At 39.8% G+C, this 20,926-nt stretch overlaps 1 protein-coding gene across 14 annotated transcripts in view; it reads right to left on the bottom strand.

Annotated features, from left to right (window-relative positions):
• The window catches only part of ESRRG (estrogen related receptor gamma), a 486,222-nt gene that overhangs the window by 133,754 nt on the left and 331,542 nt on the right, over positions 1–20,926 (bottom strand). For all 14 annotated transcript variants that reach the window (XM_073338899.2, XM_078852267.1, XM_078852268.1 and 11 more), the window contains one exon: positions 15,725–15,841. In XM_073338899.2, the coding sequence (XP_073195000.1) occupies positions 15,725–15,841 (117 nt within the window). The remainder of the gene's footprint in view (positions 1–15,724; positions 15,842–20,926) is intronic.

The following is a 20,926-nucleotide window of genomic DNA, read 5'->3' as shown; positions in this document are numbered from 1 at the left end:
TGAAGCCTTCACACTCTGCATCCAAATGCTTTTTCTAACTTCATTAAGCAGCTGTGTTTAAGAACCCTTCATAACAAGTATTTTAATTAGAGACGAGCTGTTACTGAACTATCTCAACTACCTGGGTATCCTCAGCAAAAACCAGGATGCCCAGGAGGAAATAGAGTCATCCAGCCTGAATAGTGCAGTACTGCTCACATAGAGTGCATGTCAGGTGCCTAAGAAATTAATGCCTCTTTCTCCCACTGTGCCAAGAAAAAGAAAGACTGCCTACAGGACTGGTGTTTGCACTAAGTATTTTCTCATCAGTGTTCAATGCCACAGCTATAGCATGAAGGGGGGAAAGAACAAAACAAAAAGCATAAAAGGGAGAGAAGATAAAGGAAGAAGTGAAAAGAAACTCAAGTCATTTTAAATGTGCTGCGGATTTGCATTCTGTCCTATGGATCCCATGCATCCCACCTGAGATCAAATAATTGACATGAGGTACACTTTGCAGAGGGAGCGGCATCAGCAATGCCTACAGCTGTGTATATCAGGCTTACAGGTGCTTGTATTTGTTTCTTACACAGCCAGGTGTTTGTTTTTAGTGGGGATGCTTCTGGGTGCAATTCAGGAGAAAGGGAGTATGGTCCCTCCTGTGAATAAATGTAGTCATAGTCACATCTTCCCTAGCCTACCTTATCCTCCATCTGAGTTGTAAATTAGAGGGTTGGTGTATAATCTGGGAAACTTTCCAGATACATCTTTCAATAAGAGTTGGCAAAGGCCAATGCATCTACACTGATTTTTTTAAAAACACATTTGTATTTATATGTTCTAGAAACACATTCACTTTCTTTGTTCAATATTTAGTCTTGTTTAACATTTCTTGCAGTTAAAAGTGTGAGTGCTTCAATAAAGGGAGGGACAGAGATGGATCAGAATAATAAATAAGAATCGGCTGAAATCCGGAACCAAGAGTAACATTTTAAAATGTTTTGGATAAGTATTTCCACACTGTAGCGAAGCTATGTTTTGGTTGTTGGTTTTTTTTGCCTCCTAGTACTGCTTCCTACCACTGCTAATATTCCATCTTCATCCAGCAGGTCAACAATTCTGGTAGCGTATGATAAACATGCTCCCATCTTCAGACTTCATGCACTCTGGTACTTTGTTGGGGTCAGAGTCACACTATGACCTCTTTGGTGCCTGTGACCCAGGCATGACACAGAGTTTATGACATATGCAAATGAGATTTACCAGACCCAGTGGTAATCCCTATATGGATTTTGTAGAATACCAGGAAAGGCGGGGCTCTGGCAGCAGAGCTCCCTGCCAGAGGAGGTCAGATTGATCTCTTGCCTGATCAAAATGCAAAGACCCACCCTTTTGCTAAAGCCTTCTTTGGATAACAGCCCCATGGTCAGCCATCCATACAGATGACAAGGAATAAGAGAATAAGAGGAGAAAGGGGAGTGCGGATGTGCTAAAGAACTACAGTAGAGTTTCCTATTAATTATTAGTATCGCAAGTCCCCGTGTGAACCTATGGGGAAGTTCTGGAAGAATTCTCAAGAATTATAGTTTTTACTCAAACTAAACTTTATAGAGATGTTTGCTGGAGCACCGCCCTTTTACAGAATTATAGACTGGCTCTTGCCTAGGTCTGGAGAGGAGGAAAAAGAGTAGAACAGGAGTGGCCAACCTGAGCCTGAGAAGGAGTCAGAATTTATCAATGTACATTGCCAAAGAGCCACAGTAATATGTCAGCAGCCCCACATCTGCTCCCTCTCCCCCGGCACCTCCCGCTCACCCGAACAGCCCTCCATCTCCCTCCCCACACCTCCAGATCAGCTGTTTTGTGGCGTGCAGAAGGCTCTGGGGGGGAAGGGGAGGACCGAGGGCACGGCTCAGGGGAGAGGACGGGAAGGGGTGGAGTGGGGACACGGCCTGTAGCAGAGCCAGGGGTTGAGCAGTGAGCACCCCCTCCCAGCACTTTGGAAAGTTGGCGCCTTTAGCTCCAGCCCCAGAGTCGGTGCCAATACAAGGAGCCGCATATTAACTTCTGAAGAGCCGCATGTCGCTCCGGAGCCACAGGCTGGCCACCCAGGAGTAGAAGACAGACAGGAGCCACCACTAACACTTTACTCTCTGTTTGTATGTTTTTAGTGGGGTGGAAGTGCACCAAGAATTTTAGCATGTAGGTTTCTTTTAAATAAATGTATTAACTCTGTGGATTGTGGTGGCATTCTCCAACTCTAACTTCGGGTGCAAAGAGCAGAACTACTGACCTTAGACCTGTTGCATTAAAGTATGCCAGGGTGTATTAAAATGAGAGTTGGCATATATCTGGCAACATCTGAGAACTATAAATAGAGACTTCAAAGGACTAAAAATAGAGTCTAGCCGTTTAACTCCATTACAGCACGTTGGAGCAGGAAAGATTTTTGGAAGAACAAAGTGGGAACATGCTAAATATTATGCTAAGAATAAGAACCATCATGCCCTCAATGGTCAGTTTGCATGTGAATATAGGTTAAAGCATCAGTAATTTTAGCTTTTTTTAGGATTAAAAGCTTGGTGGACCTTGTGATAGATTTTCTGGACTCAAAAATATAACCAAGCCCTTCCATTTGTAGTGATTAAAAGACATATTCTGCATTAGCAAAGCAACAGATTTCAAATTGCATTACCACAGCTTTTACTTTGCCATCATTTATTAGCTGTGCTCTGTTTTTGTATACCTGGCACATAAACATTCTTTCTGGTACTAATTAGTCACCACTGTGAAAACTAACAAACTAAAAGTGCACGGGCATAGAATACATTTTGTGAATGTAGCTCAGACTTAAGTCTGTTGACTCTCAACCATGAAAGTCATGATACAAACTGCAAATGAAATTATTATCTGGCCTGAGACAGTGACCCAGAGAGTGGGACTGACAGATGCTTCACCCTGGCAGAAACCCTCGCAGCTAAACAAAGGTCAATTGGCTAGATAGGAGGGGGTGCGGCTTAGTTATATCAATAGCTCAGTGAAACGTTTTTTGGAACTCTTTCTGAAGAAAGGCAGAGATTTATAACCATGGAATACTTGAGGGATAGCACCATATGAGATCACATGTGATATTTACAGCTTGTAATTTTAGTGTTTCTTGATACCCTGGCTGCTTTGATAGACTGAAGAGGTCAGGCGGAGTTCCTGAAATTCCAACAAAACTGGTGCCAATCCCACTCCAAACAACAAAGTTTTGCCTGTACATGTACCATGCGGGAAGTACTCATTGGCACTTATTTCATTTCCTATAGCAGCGCTTCACCCCTTATAATTCTGGGCCAAATTCTGTAGTCCTTATTCAGCTTTTATCCGGGCAAAACTCTTATTGAGTTGATGAGAGTCTTTCCAGAGTAAGGGTTGGGTAAAATCTGAGAAACGATGTGGCTCAAGAGTAGCATTTTATGCTTAGGGGCTGCATATGCTTCAGTGCCAAAACTATTCAGTATACTATACACAGGATGCTAATCCTACTCCCCTTGAGCAGGAATTGTACAGATATCTGCATAACATAAATGGAAAAGAATAAGGAATAAAAATAAAACTGGTGAAACATTTTACAAAATGACTCTTATTCAAATGTAGAGCAGGACCCTTTTATGTAAAATTCAAACATTTTGCAACAAATGGTAGTGCCATATTGATATATGTGTGATGGGTGGAAGGGAGCAAAAACAAAGGGCAGCCATTTGTCTGAGGGCTCATGGGAAAAGATGCCATAACAAACACAGTCCTACATCCTTCAGGCTTGTCTCAACCTCCCCATATCACTCACACTGCTGTCTCAGTATTTCCAGTGCATAAGCAAATGTTCTCAGTTTTTTCTCCTTAGGCTAAATCCATTGAATATTTAAAAAAAGAGAATAATAATTTTCAGTAAATTAGACAAATGCTGGTTTCTCATTTAAGGTTCAGAAGGAAAAAAATGACAAATGGGACTGTTCAGGTAAAAGCCTGTGATTGGGCTAAATTTTTTTCATTCTAAAAAAAGTGATTAACTTTTAATGGTATTCCAATTTGAGCAGGCCTGTGAATCTACAGCTATTTTTCCTTCTAATTCCAGGGAAGTAGTGGGACTGCAGTGTAAGCAGTTACCACAAGGAGAACTACAGTGTGTGGGAGCGTTAATTATGATTTGTGTTTGCCTTCACTGGAAGTTATTAATTCCATACAAAATTTCTCACATTTTATCTTATTAAGAAGAAAACAACACACGGAATCAATTATGTGCCACCTTCACTGCTGGTGACAGTGGGCCCGAATCTGCAACCATTAGCTTCATTGGGAATTCTGCCATTGATTCCAGTGGCTCGGACCCATTGTATATAATTCCAGTGGAGCTGTGCCTGCTTGTGCCAGCAGTAGCTCTGGCCCCAAAACTCTAGAAGCTAACACTTAAAAACACATAATCAACAAACTCTGAAACTTAAATAACTCCAGTAAATGCAACTGATTTCCAAACTCAGGGCCATAAACAGCATTGCTCTCCATATGCATATTGAATTCTCCCTCACATTGATGGGAAAGCAATATGCACATGAAATGTCATATGGTCATTTAAAACTTCTGGCCCACTCAATGAATGTCAATGGAAAAACTGACACTGAGTTCAATAGGAGTCAAATTGGGTTCTAAGGAATCAACCCTGTGATGTGCTAAGCCACCTCAGTTCCACTCCCACTGAAGCTAATAGGACTGAGAAACTCCTCATGGAAGATGCACAGCACTTTGAAGAATTGGGATCTAAATCAGGGCTGCCCAAACTCTGCAACTCCAAGGACAACAATAACAACTTTGCGGAAGCCTGAGCACTGGACCTAATTTGCATGTAAATTTACATCATTTCAAAACCCGAAAGGAATGTCCTCGGTTATAATATTTGCAAGGACTTGTCTCTTCTTTCATGGATGAATAGCATCTGCTTGCTGTGTGAGTTGAACAGCAATACAAACCTGCAATAGAACAGTTTGTCCTTACCCATCACTTACAGGTAGGGCGATGGTCATGGGACACATTTTAGGACAGACAAATTAGCTTCTCAGTTTGAGTGTCTTTATTTGGACATCACATTTTGGCTAGAAAGCAAGAGGTCTGCTTAAAATTCCAACAATATTTAGCACTTGGTTTCCATTTTTTCCAATGAGATTGAACAGATCCTGGTATATACATGAAACCATTGATAGATCTCAAAAAAAGGAGTGGCACCTTAGAGACTAACATTTTTATTTGAGCATAAGCTTTCATGGGCTACAGCCCACTTCATCGAATGCATAGAATGGAACATATTGTAAGAAGATGTATATATACATACATACAGAGAACATGAAAAGGTGGAGTAAGAGGCTAATTAATTAAGATGAGTTATTATCAGCAGGAGAAAAAAACTTTTGTAGTGATAATCAAGATGGCCCATTTAGATAGTTGACAAGAAGGTGTGAGGATACTTAAGATGGGGAAATGGATTCAATATGTGTAATGACCCAGCCACTCCCAGTCTCTATTCAAACCCAAGTTAATGGTATCTAGTTTGCATATTAATTCAAGCTCAGCAGTTTCTCGTTGGAGTCTGTTTTTGAAGCTTTTCTGTTACAAAATAGTCGCCTTTAAATCTGTTACTGAGTGGCCAGAGAGGGTTCAGGAGCCAAATTAGCAACCAACATTACCTAAAAGAATCACAGGAGTGTGAATTCATTGTTTCATTTACTATATTATATATAATTCTCACAGCAAAACGACTTACCAAGTATTATTATTTTATCAACTACAATTGGTTAATAACATAGTAAAAACATCCTGATTGGTTAACAACTTAGATTGATTTAATTATTAACCACACAATGTTTTAATATCATGTGCTGCAAAGAGCTGCAGGAGACACTTGCCGCTTGTGAGTCTCAGTCTGAGTATCACTGCATTAAAACCGAAGCCCAGGTAAACAAGCAGTCTCCAATGCAATATCTGCACTAGACATCAAACCCTTTACAACACATTAAAAACATGGAAAAGTTTTAATATCAAGAAGAGACTCAAACAGAAGATGCACAGTGTCATATCTTGATATTACAACACAGGAGCTTCATTTAATACCCTGCATTAAAGAAGAAACTCCTTAAGTATAATATTGCAAGAGAGAGCACAAGAAATATCTCTGAGGTCAATGCAGTTTTATTAACTGTCATCCAGTACAGACGTATTTCCTTGAATATCATTAAAGCTTTCCTCTTCCCTTTGTTCTAATTTTTGAAGGCAGTAGAAACTAAAACTTCCCTCACAATAATATCTATTTTCTACTTGGCAGACTAATGGTATTAGACTTGTGAAAGAAATTTAGCTTGGCAATATCTTATGCACAGGTCTGTTCAAAGGAAATGTTGTGAGGAAGAATTTTAGTAAGCAGGCTTTTTCTGGTGATAACACATTTTTAGTTATAAAGGTGGTTACTTAGTTTTATTTATTAGCTATTGAGGGCATGCCTTAATCTATTTCTAGCTGATGCTATGCACCTATTTGCATGAGCCTAAATACATACTGTCTAGTCTCATTTTCAAATATTTTTAAGGCCAGAAGGGACTATTGTGATCATCTAATCTGACCTCCTGCATAACACAAGCCAGAAAAATTCACCCAGTAATACCTGTATTGAGTTCAACAATTTATGGTCAGAATGTTAGATCTTTCCCTAAAAAGCTTGGTTTTTGTTTTCTTGTTTTGTGCTTTTTGAAAGAATGAAATTCCCGAAGGCTCGTGACCCAAAAATATTTATGGCCTCATACTTTAGCAGCTGTGAATGCTAACATATGCTAGAAAAGAGTTTACATAACAACTACAATTTTCTAGCTTGCTACAACTCTGTGATCTCAACTGGACATCTGAGGGAAATGCACAAACTTCCAAGAATATATCTAAGCCAGGAGCAAAGGAAGCAACCCTATACAAATAATTTCTGAAGTCCTTGATCCATGCAGCAGATGGATTCCTGGCTGCTACCATGACACTGCCTACAGACAGGGTAATGTAAATTTTTAAGGGAGTACTCACTTTTGGATAGGCTACTACAAACTAATAAGTGAGAAACTGTAAGTGACACTGTATCTTAGAGCCACTCTGGGAAATGTGTGAGCACAGCAGTCTAACACTATCTTGGAGAGAGATTTTTTTTCTGAGTATGGTTTCTGCATTGCCAGTCCACAACTGGGAGAAAGAGTTACTATTTATTTTTGTTTCAGAGTAACAGCCGTGTTAGTCTGTATTCGCAAAAAGAAAAGGAGTACTTGTGGCACCTTAGAGACTAACCAATTTATTAGAGCATAAGCTTTCGTGAGCTACAGCTCACTTCATCAGATGCATATCGTGGAAACTGCAGCAGACTTTATATATACACAGAGAATATGAAACAATACCTCCTCCCACCCCACTGTTATATAAGCTATTACCAGCAGGACAGTGGGGTGGGAGGAGGTATTGTTTCATATTCTCTGTGTATATATAAAGTCTGCTGCAGTTTCCACGATATGCATCTGATGAAGTGAGCTGTAGCTCACAAAAGCTTATGCTCTAATAAATTGGTTAGTCTCTAAGGTGCCACAAGTACTCCTTTTCTATTTATTTTTGAAGGTTGGCTGGCTGATGACCATGCTAGTACCTGCACACTCAGAAACAGGAGACTAGGACTGCACAGTGGCGGTTCCTGAACTGTAGGTTGCTCATGTCACCAGGTGGATAATGGGCTGTTTACACATAGATTGAGGACCCACAAATCCTTCATGATAAACATCTCAAATTACTATAGCACTGGTTGCAAATGAGTTCCTAAAGGCTTTAGCTCTCTAGCATTTAAATAGTCCTCTCGATTCTTCAGGGAGAAGTGCGGAAGAAATAGATTTTAACAATAACCCTTCACTTGGTAAACAGACTTTATTATTAGGCTAAAAATAATGGATCAGATCTTCAAGTGGTGTAAATTGATTGTGGGTCTACTGACTTTCATTTACACCAGGTGAGGATCTGTCCCTCCATGTTTTAATAGAGTGAAAAACTAAAATGCTGCCATCTTCTCCATTCTAACTGGTCACAGAGCGGTTGATACTGACTAGCAGCGACCAGCCATTCACAAGGAAAACTCGAAAACAATTTTGCATCAAACCTACTTCTTCTGTGTCCCTACATGGTAAAAAAATAAAATGATAAATCAACGGTCTGTCAGCCAATTAGGGAATATACATCAGAGTCCCAGGTAACAAATGACACTGACCAGCCACTAAAAACAGACATAAAAAAACTCAGAAAGAATTAAACAAAACATTACCGCTCCAAAGATCACGAACATATAGGAAGTGTTTTGGTCTTTACCTGTCATGTGCTGAGTTTGTACAAGTACTGCAGAGCATAACACTAACAAGAGAAGGCTTTACTATTGTTCACATACTCAACAACTACATAAGGCTCTACTTTATCCATCCACCTGACTCCTTAATGAGAGTTTTAAACCTTGTTCCTATGCAGGTAGAGCCATAACTGAGACTGAGGCCTTGTCTACATGGAAAAAACTGATTAGCATAGCTATTCTGGAATAGCTATTCCAGTATAATTTAGCTATTTCAGAATAACTCCCTTATGTGGACCCTATATTTCAGAATACTCCAGCCTGTGAGTACTATTGTCACTATTATTCCAGAATACGGTTTCCACATGGGGAGCTATTAGGAATAGTTATTGCAGAATTATGCCAGAATAGCTATGCAGTAATTTCCCCATGTTGACAAGCCCTATGGAAGGTTCCTTTTTGCGGAGCTGTATAGAGTTACATTGCAAACCAGAGCATGGCCTGTAAGCAGAGGGCAGCATAGCTTTACAGTTAGCCAACTTCATACAAGGGCTACAAGAGAGACTTCTAGCCATTTGTGGCAACTTGTATACATAGAGTTATAAAGCCCCACTCTCTTGGATGAAGTTCAAAGGAATGTATACTGTAAAGCTAGTACAGGTCTGAAAGAGATCATTCCAAACCTGGCAGTCATTTTCAAAAAATGAGTTAAAAGCTGTTTCAGGTCTGACACCTGCCCATGAATACCCCTATCAATTCATGTGGTTTTACAATCACACATTTCTATTTTTTAAATAATTCTCTCCCTACCTATTGCTGTGTGAAAGATGCACCACAAACAACAACAAAAACTGACTAAGGACCAGATCTTGCAAACGAGCAGATGCTTAACTTTATTTATGTGAATAGTCCCATTGCATCAACAGGACTACTCACCTGCTTATAGTTAAGCACATGTGGAAGTGTTCGCAATATTGGGCCTAACTGACTGACTATAAAACAGGCTAAACACAAAGTGCTGTAAAATGTATACAATAACAAAATTTCTAAAAAGATTGACAAAATAATTTTTATTTTTCTGTTCTAGTAATCTTAGGTATTGCTTACAATGATGGGCAATAAATTTTAAACAGGACTATGATTTTTAAGTTATGGTGTCCTCTTAAATATTCCCAGGTTATTTGAGAGTCATTATGCCTTTTCATCTGTTATGAATCTGACCAATCTAACCACCACTGCAACACACACTCACTTCAACAAAATTTTTCATTTACATCATTTACTTTTTCATTTACAACATTTACAAAAAAAACTGTATTTCACAGTGGTCTTTGAATAATTAACTTTTCAAGACCCAGAAATTCAAAATTAAAACACTATATGGACCGCAGTTACTGGCCCTCTGTGTAAAGTTAGTTTCTTTTGTGCTATTAAAAACCATTACCTGGAAAGGTAAAGGTAAATACTAAAACCAGATATCTGTCATGTAGATTAAAGTTCCTTATCATTTAGTTAACCCTTCAATGGGATAATTGGGATAAAACACAATGTGGTTTTACAAAAGGTAGATCATGCCTGATCTTCTCTTTCATTGAGAAGATAACTGTTTTTTTTTAGACAAAGCAAATGCAGGAGATCTAATGTACCTGGATTTCAGCAAGGTATTTTGATACAGTTCCACAGAAGAAATGATTAGTTAAATTGGAGAAGATGGGGATTAATATGTGACTTGAAAGATGGATAAAGAACTGGTTAAAGGGGAGACTACAACACGTCATACTGAAAGGTGAACTGTCAGGCTGGAGGGAGGTTACTAGTGGAATTCCTCAGGGATCAGTATTCAGACCAATCTTTTTTAACATTTTTATTAATGACCTTGGCACAAAAAGTGAGTCTGCACAAATAAAGTTGGGAGACATTGCCAATACAGAGGAGGACCTGAATATCATACAAGAAGACCTGGACAACCTTGAAAACTTGAGTAATGAGAAACTGGATGAAATTTAATAGTGCAAAGTCACGCACTTAGGGACTAACAACAAGAATTTTTGCTATAAGCTGCGGACATATCAGTTGGAAGAGACATAGGAGGAGAAAGACTTGGGTGTATTGGTTGATCACATGATGACTATGAGCTGTTAATGTGGTGAGGTGATGAAAAAGGCTAATGCAATCCTAGGATGCATCAGGCGAGGTATTTCCAGTCGAGACAGGGAAGTGTTAGTACCATCCTATAAGGCACTGGTGACATCTCTTTTGGAATATTGTGTGCAGTTCTGGTCTCCCATGTTTAAGAAAGATGAATTCAAACTGGAACAGGTACAGAGAAGGGCTACTAGGATGATGTGAAGAATGGAAAACCTACCTTCTGAAAGGAGACTCAAAGAGCTTGTCTCATTTAGCCTAACCAAAAAAAGGCTGAGGGGAGATATTATTGCTCACTATAAATAAATTAGAGGGATAAATACCAGGGAGGGAGAGAAGTTAAGCGCCAATGTTGACACAAGAACAAATGGATATAAACTGGCCATCAACAAGTTTAGGTTTGAAATTAGACAAAGATTTCTAGCCATCAGAAGAGAGAAGTTCTGGAACAGCCTTCCAAGAGGAGCAGTGGGGGCAAAAAAATAACTGGCTTCAAGACTGAGCTTGATAAGTTTATGGAGGGGATGGTATGATAAGACTGCCTAGAATGGCATGTAGCTGATCTGCGATTGCTAGTAGCAAACATCCTCAACGAATGGGGCTGGAACACTAGATGTGGAGGGCTCTGAGTTACTGTAAAGAATACCTTCCCAGGTGTCTAGCTGTTGGCTCTTGCTGAAATGTTCAGGGTCCAACTGACCATCATATTTGCAGTCAAGAAGGAATTTTCCCCTAGGTCATATTGGCAGAAACCCTGGGGAGTATTCCTCTTCCTCTGCAGCATGGAGCAGGGGTCACTTGCAGGTTTAAACTAGAGTAAATAGTGGATTCTCTGTAACTTGAAGTATTTAAATCAAGATTTGAGGACTTCAGTAACTCAGCTAGAGGTTATAGGTCTATTACAGGATTGGGTGGACAAGGTTCTGTAGCCAGCAATGTGCAGGAGGTAGGGTTGCCAATTTTGGTTGGATGTATTCCTGGAGATTTAATCACATGACATAATCTGGAGGGTTGGCAACCCTAGTAGGAGGTCAGAGGAGATTATCATGATGGTCCCTAAAGTCTATAAATCTAGGACTCTAATGTTAGTGGAACATATATGGAAAAAAATTAAGCTCCCAAGAGGGACTGCGATCTTGATTATATGCTGTTCACACTGAGGAGAAATTTCTCAACTAAACCACGTGGCCCCTTGAATCTGGGTAGATAAATGTTGGGCCTAAATTTTTAGGTTCAGATTATGGCTACTTATGCACAGGTACATGTAGTGGATGAAGAGTATATAGACCCTCTGCTTCCTTACCCTCCTGTTCAAAGAGCATTGCCCATCTGCAACGGAATGTGCTCCTGTATTCATACCCTATGCACTATTGTAATAATCTTTGTACAAAATATGCCTTGAAAGGTATCATTTGAAAACTAATAACTTGCTGGTCAATAATATCATGGTGAAATGCACGTAGCAACATTATATGTAAAAGTTATGAACATAAGCTGAAATCACGACTGAAGTGTGTTTACCAGACAAGTCTGGGGAGTGGGTAAACCTGCTTCTCAAAGACAAAGGACAAGTTGACGCCTCTAGCCAGCTGTCATCAAAGCTGATGACACAAAGTGACAACATCATAAAATTAAATAAGCTTCCCAAGCTGTGAAAAGAAATGAAGGGACTGATATATATGTAATTTCTGATTATGTACAGGGAGAGTTATTTCAAGAAAAGTTCTAGAAAGAAAAGCTTGCCAACACTCTGGTGCAGATTTCTATCACACACATTGGCAGTTGTGCAGAAGTTCCTGTAAAGAATATGATGTTCCTATCAAAGCTGTTGAAACTTGATTTTATTTCAGGGTCTGCAACTAAATTTTTTAGTAAATAGATTTAGGCTGTCAATTTCCAGGCATGCTGTGCCATCAGCAGGTAGAGACTGCTGTGACCAACGTGGAGGCTGTAGCAGAAAATTTTATTATAGACTGGTAATTGAATTGAACAGGTTTACATTTGAATAGATTTACTGCAGCATGATCTCTGACATGCTGCATGGGACTGAAATTCTTGTCTATACATAAAGACATGTTTAAGACATAGGGGGCCAAATTCATTCCTGCTGTAACTCCATTCTAACCAATGGAGTTATACCAAGGATACATTTGTCCCTGTATCTAATTTTCTCTGGGTGCTGGGAAGATAGTAGGAATCAGCTGCATACATCTAACCTAAAGGAAACAAAACATTATTATCTATCTTTAAAATTTTTACATAAAGGACGCTGTCCAGACTAACAAATCCACAATTTAATCCATACGAAGCAAAAGCTCATCCCCAAATGTTTTCTAAGTAGTTAAAAACAATCTCTCTCTTAAAAACAAAGCTCCAACAGCATGCTACGTATCAGTCTGGTTCCAAATGCCGAAGACGGCCACCAAGTGGGGCAAAGAAACTGAACTTTCCTTCTGCTCCCTAGAAGTCATCCCTCTCGGTCATGGCTGAGCCACAAGTGCAGGGACCGGACGGTGCAACCACACTGCCGGTGCTTTATACCTATTTTGTGGAAAGAAGATTTCAGTCTCTTATACTGTCAATCTAGCTCTTCTCAGGAGCATTACATTCAATAATTAAAAACAAACAAAATTCCCTGTGTGTCTGCTGACCAACCCTTCCACAAGAAAGAACTGCGTGCTCATAGGCAGGCAGCAAAAGGGAATGGAAGGACACTGGGCTTCTCATCAGTGGGTGGTCCAGCAAAGGAGCTTGGAAATTTGACAGTGTAGTAGACTTCACTTGGGAGGATTTATAAAATCCCCATATAAATTGTTGCTTTATAATCAGGGGAATACTTTAAAAAATGCACTTTGGGAGGTAAGTCAAATTTTGGCCGGTCGACAGTAATATTTCTCTTGATTCTCTACTGCCCTGTCTGTACCTGCATAGTAACTTACACCAAATTGGAATAGTAAACTTTACACCTATTTTGAATAAATATAGTTGACCACAAGGCGGGAAAAGGCAGTGGAGATTCAGGTAGCGTTTCTATGAAACAGAGGATTTAAAAAAAACAACACTCTTTTACTAAAAAATTAGGCACAATAAAGTGTTGACAAACTGAGCTGCAGTTTGGTAAAAACAAATGAGCCTGATTCTGTTCCCATGATACTGGTATTGGTTACACTTACTGCTAATACAAGTGAACAGAACTGAAAGCAGAAACTGGCCAATAATATCCCTTTGACATCATCACATGGCATTCATTACTCTGATCAAGGCAATTTTTATTTTGAAATATTGGTAGTGTAATTTAAGGGACTGATTTTTAAGCATGGTAGAAACACAACTACTGTGCAAGAAAAACAGGTGAACAAATCTGTACTTCAACTGTGTGCACGCTTACTGTGATTGCACATGCAGACTGGGAAACTGAACGTAATTAGCCATTTTCAGAAGCAATTTCCTGATTTGCACATGCAGGCACAATAGTTGCACACACAAACTATGAATGCAATTACAAATATTTATGCATATGTAATTGTGCACCTCACATTTAAAAATCAAATCATAAATCAGTTCACCCATCTGAATACTTAGTAGTGTCTTTCCATGCCCTCCTATTAAGAACAAGTTCCTCAATATGCCTGTATTTTAAATTATTAGTAATACAAGGCCTTTTTTCCCTATTGACAAAGGTGTTAAGCAGCACAGTCTATTTCAAAAGCTGTCATTACCAGGTGTTCCTTTCATTGTCCAGATTGTCTAAAGTTTCCATTTTGGCCTTTGCGCAATGGCTATTAGTGGCTGAAACAAATCAGGTTTTCTACACACAAGGAAACCCTAGCCGCACCAGAATGGAGGGCCAAATCCTGCAGTCTTTACTGAGGCAAAATCCCCATTGAATTTGACAGGAGTTTTGCTTGAGTGAAGCTAAGGACAGCAGGATTTGGCTCACAGGATCATAGCGTCTGCCAAAGCAGTTGCACAGAACAAGGTTTATTCTTAGTAAGTATAATCCAATAAGAATATGTCTGGAGGTGTGTGGGAGGCCAATTTTTCCATCATCTCTCTATTGCTCTATATTCTTCTTAGACATTACCAGAATGACTATACACTGAATCCTGTTTTAAAAGACTATCTACGGAATTTGTAAAAATCGGTCACCAATTAAAGCTGACTATTTTAAAGTTATGTTCAAACAAAATTGCATTGGAAATTGTATGGAGATATTTTAAAGTGGCTGCTTAATGCTGGGGATTACCCATTGAATGCAACTGTTAGAACAGATTTCACTGTATTTATTTTAAATTGTTATTTAGCGCAGAAGTCAATGAAATTGTTTTACTTTCTGTTACTCTCTCGATGGCTATAATGCAATCAAAATTCAGTGAATAAAATCTATGCATAAAAAATGACATCCTCAAACATCGACAATAGATAGGATGGTAGGATTTCTGGCATGTAAAGAATGTATTTTTTCTGTTGCTTAGGGCCCAAGTCTCCCTGGGCTATGTTAGTTTTATATTGATGTTACTGGGGTATATTAAGCCCTGGGCCTGTCAGGATGGTTTCTTGGAGATGTTTTCCTACATTTACCAGTGATTCAGTGCCTTGATTTGGAAAAAGAGATGTAGCTAATGCATCCAAAAAAAAAAAAAAAAAAAGACAAGGGGTGAGAGCTTGTGTGTGCGTTTAACATTCAGGGTCTGACTCTAGTCTCCTTTACCCCAAATTTTGCACCAGTGTAGCTTCAGTGGAGTTACTCTGGGTTTACACCAGCATACCGTGAGAGGAGAAGCAATCCCTTCACTTTTCCTAGTGATATCAATAATCATTACAATGTGGAAACAGAAAATAATAGAATGTAGTTGTACCAGTAACAGTGTAGAGTAAGAGGGAACACAGGCTTGAAACTTCACAAGGTAACAATCTTATGGAAACAGATAGGGTTTTTTGTGATGATTATGCTACTAGCAGCCCATTGAAACAGATGGAATGTTAGGGTGTACCTGATATATTCCACACCAGAGAAGATGTGTTTTACCTGGATATACCTGGAATCTTCAGCAAGCAGTCAAGCAGTTAAAAACAGACTGTCAGGAAGGGCATGTATATATTGAGGTTTCTTTCTGCAATAGGGGGTCAAAACACTTACCATCTCTCGTCTTTCCTGATTGACCTGCAATTGTTACATGTATTTGGCGACAAGGTACCTACTGACTAGATCAACCTTACCTTCTTTCAGCATGCCAACTTTTAGACACTTCATGAAGCGGCAGGCTTGGCAGGACTTGCGTCTGCGCTTTGTGATTTCACATTCATTTGTTGCTGGGCAGCTGTATTCTATGTTACCTGTGGTACAGATTTCAGAAAAAAGAAGCCACTGAGAAATGTTAACTGACAAATACCATCACTATATGAACAGAAATCATAACATTCTTAGTGTATTTCATTTAGGAGAATACAAGCATGCAATTAAAAGCAATTGTTACTGGCTGGCCAGAGGAAATGGCTTTGAGATTAAATTATATATATTTAAAAAAAAAAAGCCAAATTCAGGCCCTATTTGACTTTTTTTACTCAGATGGCTGTACATAAAAATGGCAAAAGCTTCATTAATATAGACCTGTATCCTGATACAACCATAGGCCCAATCAGATTCCTTCATGTAGATTATTCCTGCCAGGGGCAACAGTAATCTGTGGAAGCTGGGTCAGGAAGCATCCGCACTAAATCACATGGACCATGTCCCTGATCCAAGAACCCCCATCCCGAATGCCTTCTCCATGTCTGGGCCATAGGTGATCTTCAGAATGTGAACTGTGTTGGGTTTGGAGAAGTTCAGAATGAGACATAACAGCTGTAGCTTTCTTATCTGCCTCTCTTCTGTAGACATATGAGGAAGAGGTGGCCTCTAGTGCTTTATTTTGGCTGTTAGGAGGTGACTGTTGGAATTAAAAGCATTCACTGTGACTTTAGGGCAAAGCCTGCAGTAGACAGCAGTTTGGCAGCTCAGAACTGGGGGCATAATGTCCCTAAAAGGGCACAATCACACCTTTTGAAGGCCACAGCATACACTTCCTGTTATTCTAGGCCAGTTCTGCTATCCATGTCACCGCCTCCTCCCTCCCCCACCCCCTTTTGGGGTTTCTAGCTCTTTGGGGGAAGGGTAGTGTTTCATCTTTGATCTATACAACACTGAGCATATTGTTTGTGCTCAACAAATAAATAAAAACAAACAGATACACACGAAATAAATACTGTTAAAAATTACACCAAAATTTCCCCATCTTTCTAAGTATCCGAGTCCAAATGAGGGAAAGTTTTGTCTTATTTTATCCCAATGCTGTTTTTCTTTTCATAAAAGGCTTCTGCTGTATGTCTCTCTAACCATGCATCCTATTGTTCACAACCCAATTCAATAGGACAGAGTCTGTGGTAGTCGGTAGTTTTGCAAAGAAACTGACTTTTAAATAAAGCATCTTCCCCCATCAGCCCTGTCACATCTTGCTTTAAAGGTATTTCGTTACTTTCTAACCCTTTCCCCTGTGATTAAGTGCATTAGTATCTTAATGAAAATGCATTCTGTTTATTGCCCTCTTGGGAAGCGAGGGGTCATCACACCACATGAATAAATTGTCATCAGAGACAGTCCGAGCATAATTGCAATTTTGCTGCTCCATGTTTGTTGCACTCAGGGTCCGTCAAAATCCCCTGAAACATGCGCAGATTCTAGTAATTAGCATAGAGTCTGCCTGGGACCACAGCATTGATGAAATATTTCAGAGTTAATCACACTTTGTAAACACTGATTTATATTGACTACCTTTCTCCAGACTGATGTCTCCTCATTAAATATCACATTAGTGGATTGCAGGATAGCACAAAGACTCAAATGCTCAGCAACTGCTAATTCAACAGGAAGTATTACTTAAACCACTTATATCTATTGAAAATTGGTTAAGTATTTATGATAGAGAGGTCTGCACAGTGCAACATATGCAAGATAAACCCATCAGAAATCTCTCACTAAATTAGCATTGTAACTTAATGCATTTATGCCAATAAAACTGACATACTTTGCACAACCTTTTCAGGGCTGTGCAGGCTTCGGTCATTTAGAACATTATTGCATAGTTGAATTAGCAATGCTTGCAAAAAGGCAGGGAATCAGGACATGTCTGACCACTACAGGATCTATTGGCACAGCTTACAACTTGAATATACCCTCTGGTCCCTTCCACAGCTTCTAAGCAGAAAGCTCCCTAATAAATGCGGTTAGAGAGTCTGCCTGTACAGTAAATTAGGAAAGAGATGCTCTCCAGATGACCTTTCTTGATATTATATAATGGAGGTGGCAAAGAATATTTTTGAGATATGTGGGGGGAGGTGAGGAAAGGGTGACAGCAAGACTATCCCAAAATCCACACCTTCCTTTCTCATGCTGCATTATACTCCCTCAGTGAGATAACATGCCCACCTACCAATATATGCATTCAAAGGACTTTATAAACTTTGATTAAATTCACCACACCCCAGTAAAGGGAAACAGGGGCTGAGAGGCGAGATGATTTACCCAAGTCACAGAAGAAGCTAGGAACAGATGCAGGATAAGGATTCAGAAATTCTGGATCAGGGTTCTGTGTTCACACCACTAAACCAGGCCTCTCTTTGTCAGGCACCTAATTTTCCAGATTCACCCCTTGCTGGCTCCTTGCATGAAGGTGTAGACGTAGATGCGGACACAAAAAGGTTGGGTTCAAAACTAGGACATGGTAAAAAATGGAGTAGTTTTCCGCAGCATGAAGTTCAAACCTATTACCCTGAAGGTTTCAGACATATCCAAAACCGTTGGAGACAAGACTGGGTGGAAGAGGAGAGGTAACACTCAGTGCAAATGGCTGTCAGGTAACAAGATAGGCAACTGATTGTCTAGAAATTTTGGTTTTCTAGATGGTGGTTAAATAGGGTTATATTTTGCCATTATTTCAATCATTAGATCCCAGTAATTTGGTTTCCATATCCATTTAGGCCATTTTGCTTTAATAACTCATTTTCTAGATCAGTGGTTCCCAAACTTGTTCCACCGCTTGTGCAGGGAAAGCCCCTGGCGGGCCGGGCCGGGCTGTTTACCTGCCGCATCTGTAGGTTTGGCTGATTGCGGCTCCCAGTGGGCGCGGTTTGCTGCTTCAGGCCAGTGGGAGCTGCTGGAAGCGGCGGCCAGTACGTCCCTCGGCCTGTGCCGCTTCCAGCAGCTCCCATTGGCCTGGAGCAGCGAACCGCGCCCACTGGGAGCCGCGATCGGCCGAACCTGCAGCCACGGCAGGTAAACAGACTGGCCCTGCCCGCCAGGGACTTTCCCTGCACAAGCGGCGGAACAAGTTTGGGAAACACTGTTCTAGATCATAGGACTGTTTTTGATCTTAATTTCACTGTTGCAAATCTGGAGTACCTCCAATGAAGTCAACGGAGAAACACTACTCTGGATTTATTTTGGTGTAACTAAGATCAGAACCTCGCATGGCTCCACAAGAATTGTGTGGCCCACAATTTTAGCAACAGTAAGCAATATTTTAAAGTGTGGCCAGTGTGTGAAATCTATTCACTGGAATCAAAAAGTCTCTGTTCAACTGTTCAAAAAGTCTGTTCAAAAAGTCATCTGTTCAACAGATGGCTGCAGTAGTCTACTGAATGCCTACATACATAGATCTACACCTATTTCTACTAGCGAACTGCCCTTGAAAATCCTCCTTGAATTTTGTTGTTGTTCTATAAGTGAAAGTATATTATTGCTAAAAATGTGCTATCCTAAGCACTCACTAATGTTATTACATCTATTTTGGTACCAGTTCAAATTTATGGCACCCTGTAGGTCATGAGGTCTCTTGTATTCACTTGTTTTTCCTCAATGTTGTAAAAACTGCAAAAGAGTCAAAAATGTATTCAGCAAGCACTCAGGCATCTACCAGTAGATGGTTAAGCTATACACTTATTGAGCAGGTTGCATACATATGTTAAGGGTTTCCAGATCTGCCTTGAAATTTCAGTGAGAAGATGATGTTAGAAAGATACTTTACCATTTTCTTATCTAGAGTTGCTAAACAATGCTAGAGGGTGAATTGGGCAGCTACTAATGGCATAACTTGAGTTTGCCCAGTTCTGTCAATAGTTGGAGAGGTAGCTGTTTTATACAAGGAACAAAATCAACATGGCAGCTCAGGGTTTTTACACTGGGCTGACAAGAATGATAGAGCAATTTATAATATCTCCTGGCTGGTTTTCAGAAAGGACTGGGCTCTGATTACTTATTTTAAAGTCTTTTGTACAATTAGTTTGCAGGCAATATAATTTTCTCACTTACTCCTTAATAGAATCTTGCAGCTAGCTGGCTGATAGAATAACAGGGTATATGTAAAACTCCTGCCTGAAGTGCCAGTGGATAATTTGTATATTCCTTTCAGTAGCTTAATGGACTTTCACAGTTTGGCAGTTAAAGGGCTGAATAATGTAAATTAGTATGACGTTTCAAAATAAAAATATATGTCAAATTCTCACTCCCCACACACGTTGCCCCGCATTGTTATAATGCATTGGGATTTATGTCAGTGCTGAGTTCCTTTTCTTTCCATATCGACACAGAATATTTTATTTTAAAGCATCTGCTTATTTTGCTAATGATTTTAATTTTATTAGCTGGGCCAAAAGGCATGAAAATATAAATGACACAAAGGGCATTAAAAATGAGATTTACCCTTTAAAAAAAAAAAGAGAGAGAGAGAGAGAGAACTACTTTGAAATAATAGCATCTGTGCTTGAGTTAGCAATTAGAGTGTTAAAACATACAATACATAATCTGCAGTCTGTCTGCTTTTAAATGCCCCAAATCATAAAATCTCTTCATGTGGCTCAAATTATACATGGATAAGGGCATCACATTTTCATGTTACGAAGATAAAAATGGCCCGAAATAACCTAAGATTTTTAAGGTCTCCTGTGTGATGTATGGGGCTCCAAGATGAGTTTGATAATTACTAAAACACATTTTGTGGGATGGAAAGGGTGGTTTCTCAGTCACTGGGAGTGTTTGGGCACTGCTGAGGCCCTGGGGACCATTTTGGCAACTGGTTGGTGGGTGGGGGAGACATGGATTAACATGTTTGGACCTTTATCAAAGTTCAGGGCATAGAGGGCCACAGCAGAAAAGAAGGTAGAGTGCTGACAAAGACAGGTCCGTTAAAAATGCAGGGTCATATGCAATGGCCCCCTAGCACATGTGATCCTCAAAGATGAAAAGTAACCTCATGAATATCAGTAGTGGGAAAATGGCTTTGGAAACAGACCCAAAACTGTGGGATGGGGCAAAGGAGGAGGTTTATGAAACAGGCGCTTTTCTGGAAATACAGGAGATCATTACTAGAATACTTGATAGAAAGATAA

The sequence above is a fragment of the Lepidochelys kempii genome, chromosome 3, assembly GCF_965140285.1.
Source record: "Lepidochelys kempii isolate rLepKem1 chromosome 3, rLepKem1.hap1, whole genome shotgun sequence".
Taxonomy (NCBI): Eukaryota; Metazoa; Chordata; order Testudines; family Cheloniidae; genus Lepidochelys; species Lepidochelys kempii.
Note: the sequence above shows the minus strand (reverse complement) of the source record. Positions and strands in the feature narration are given on the sequence as shown.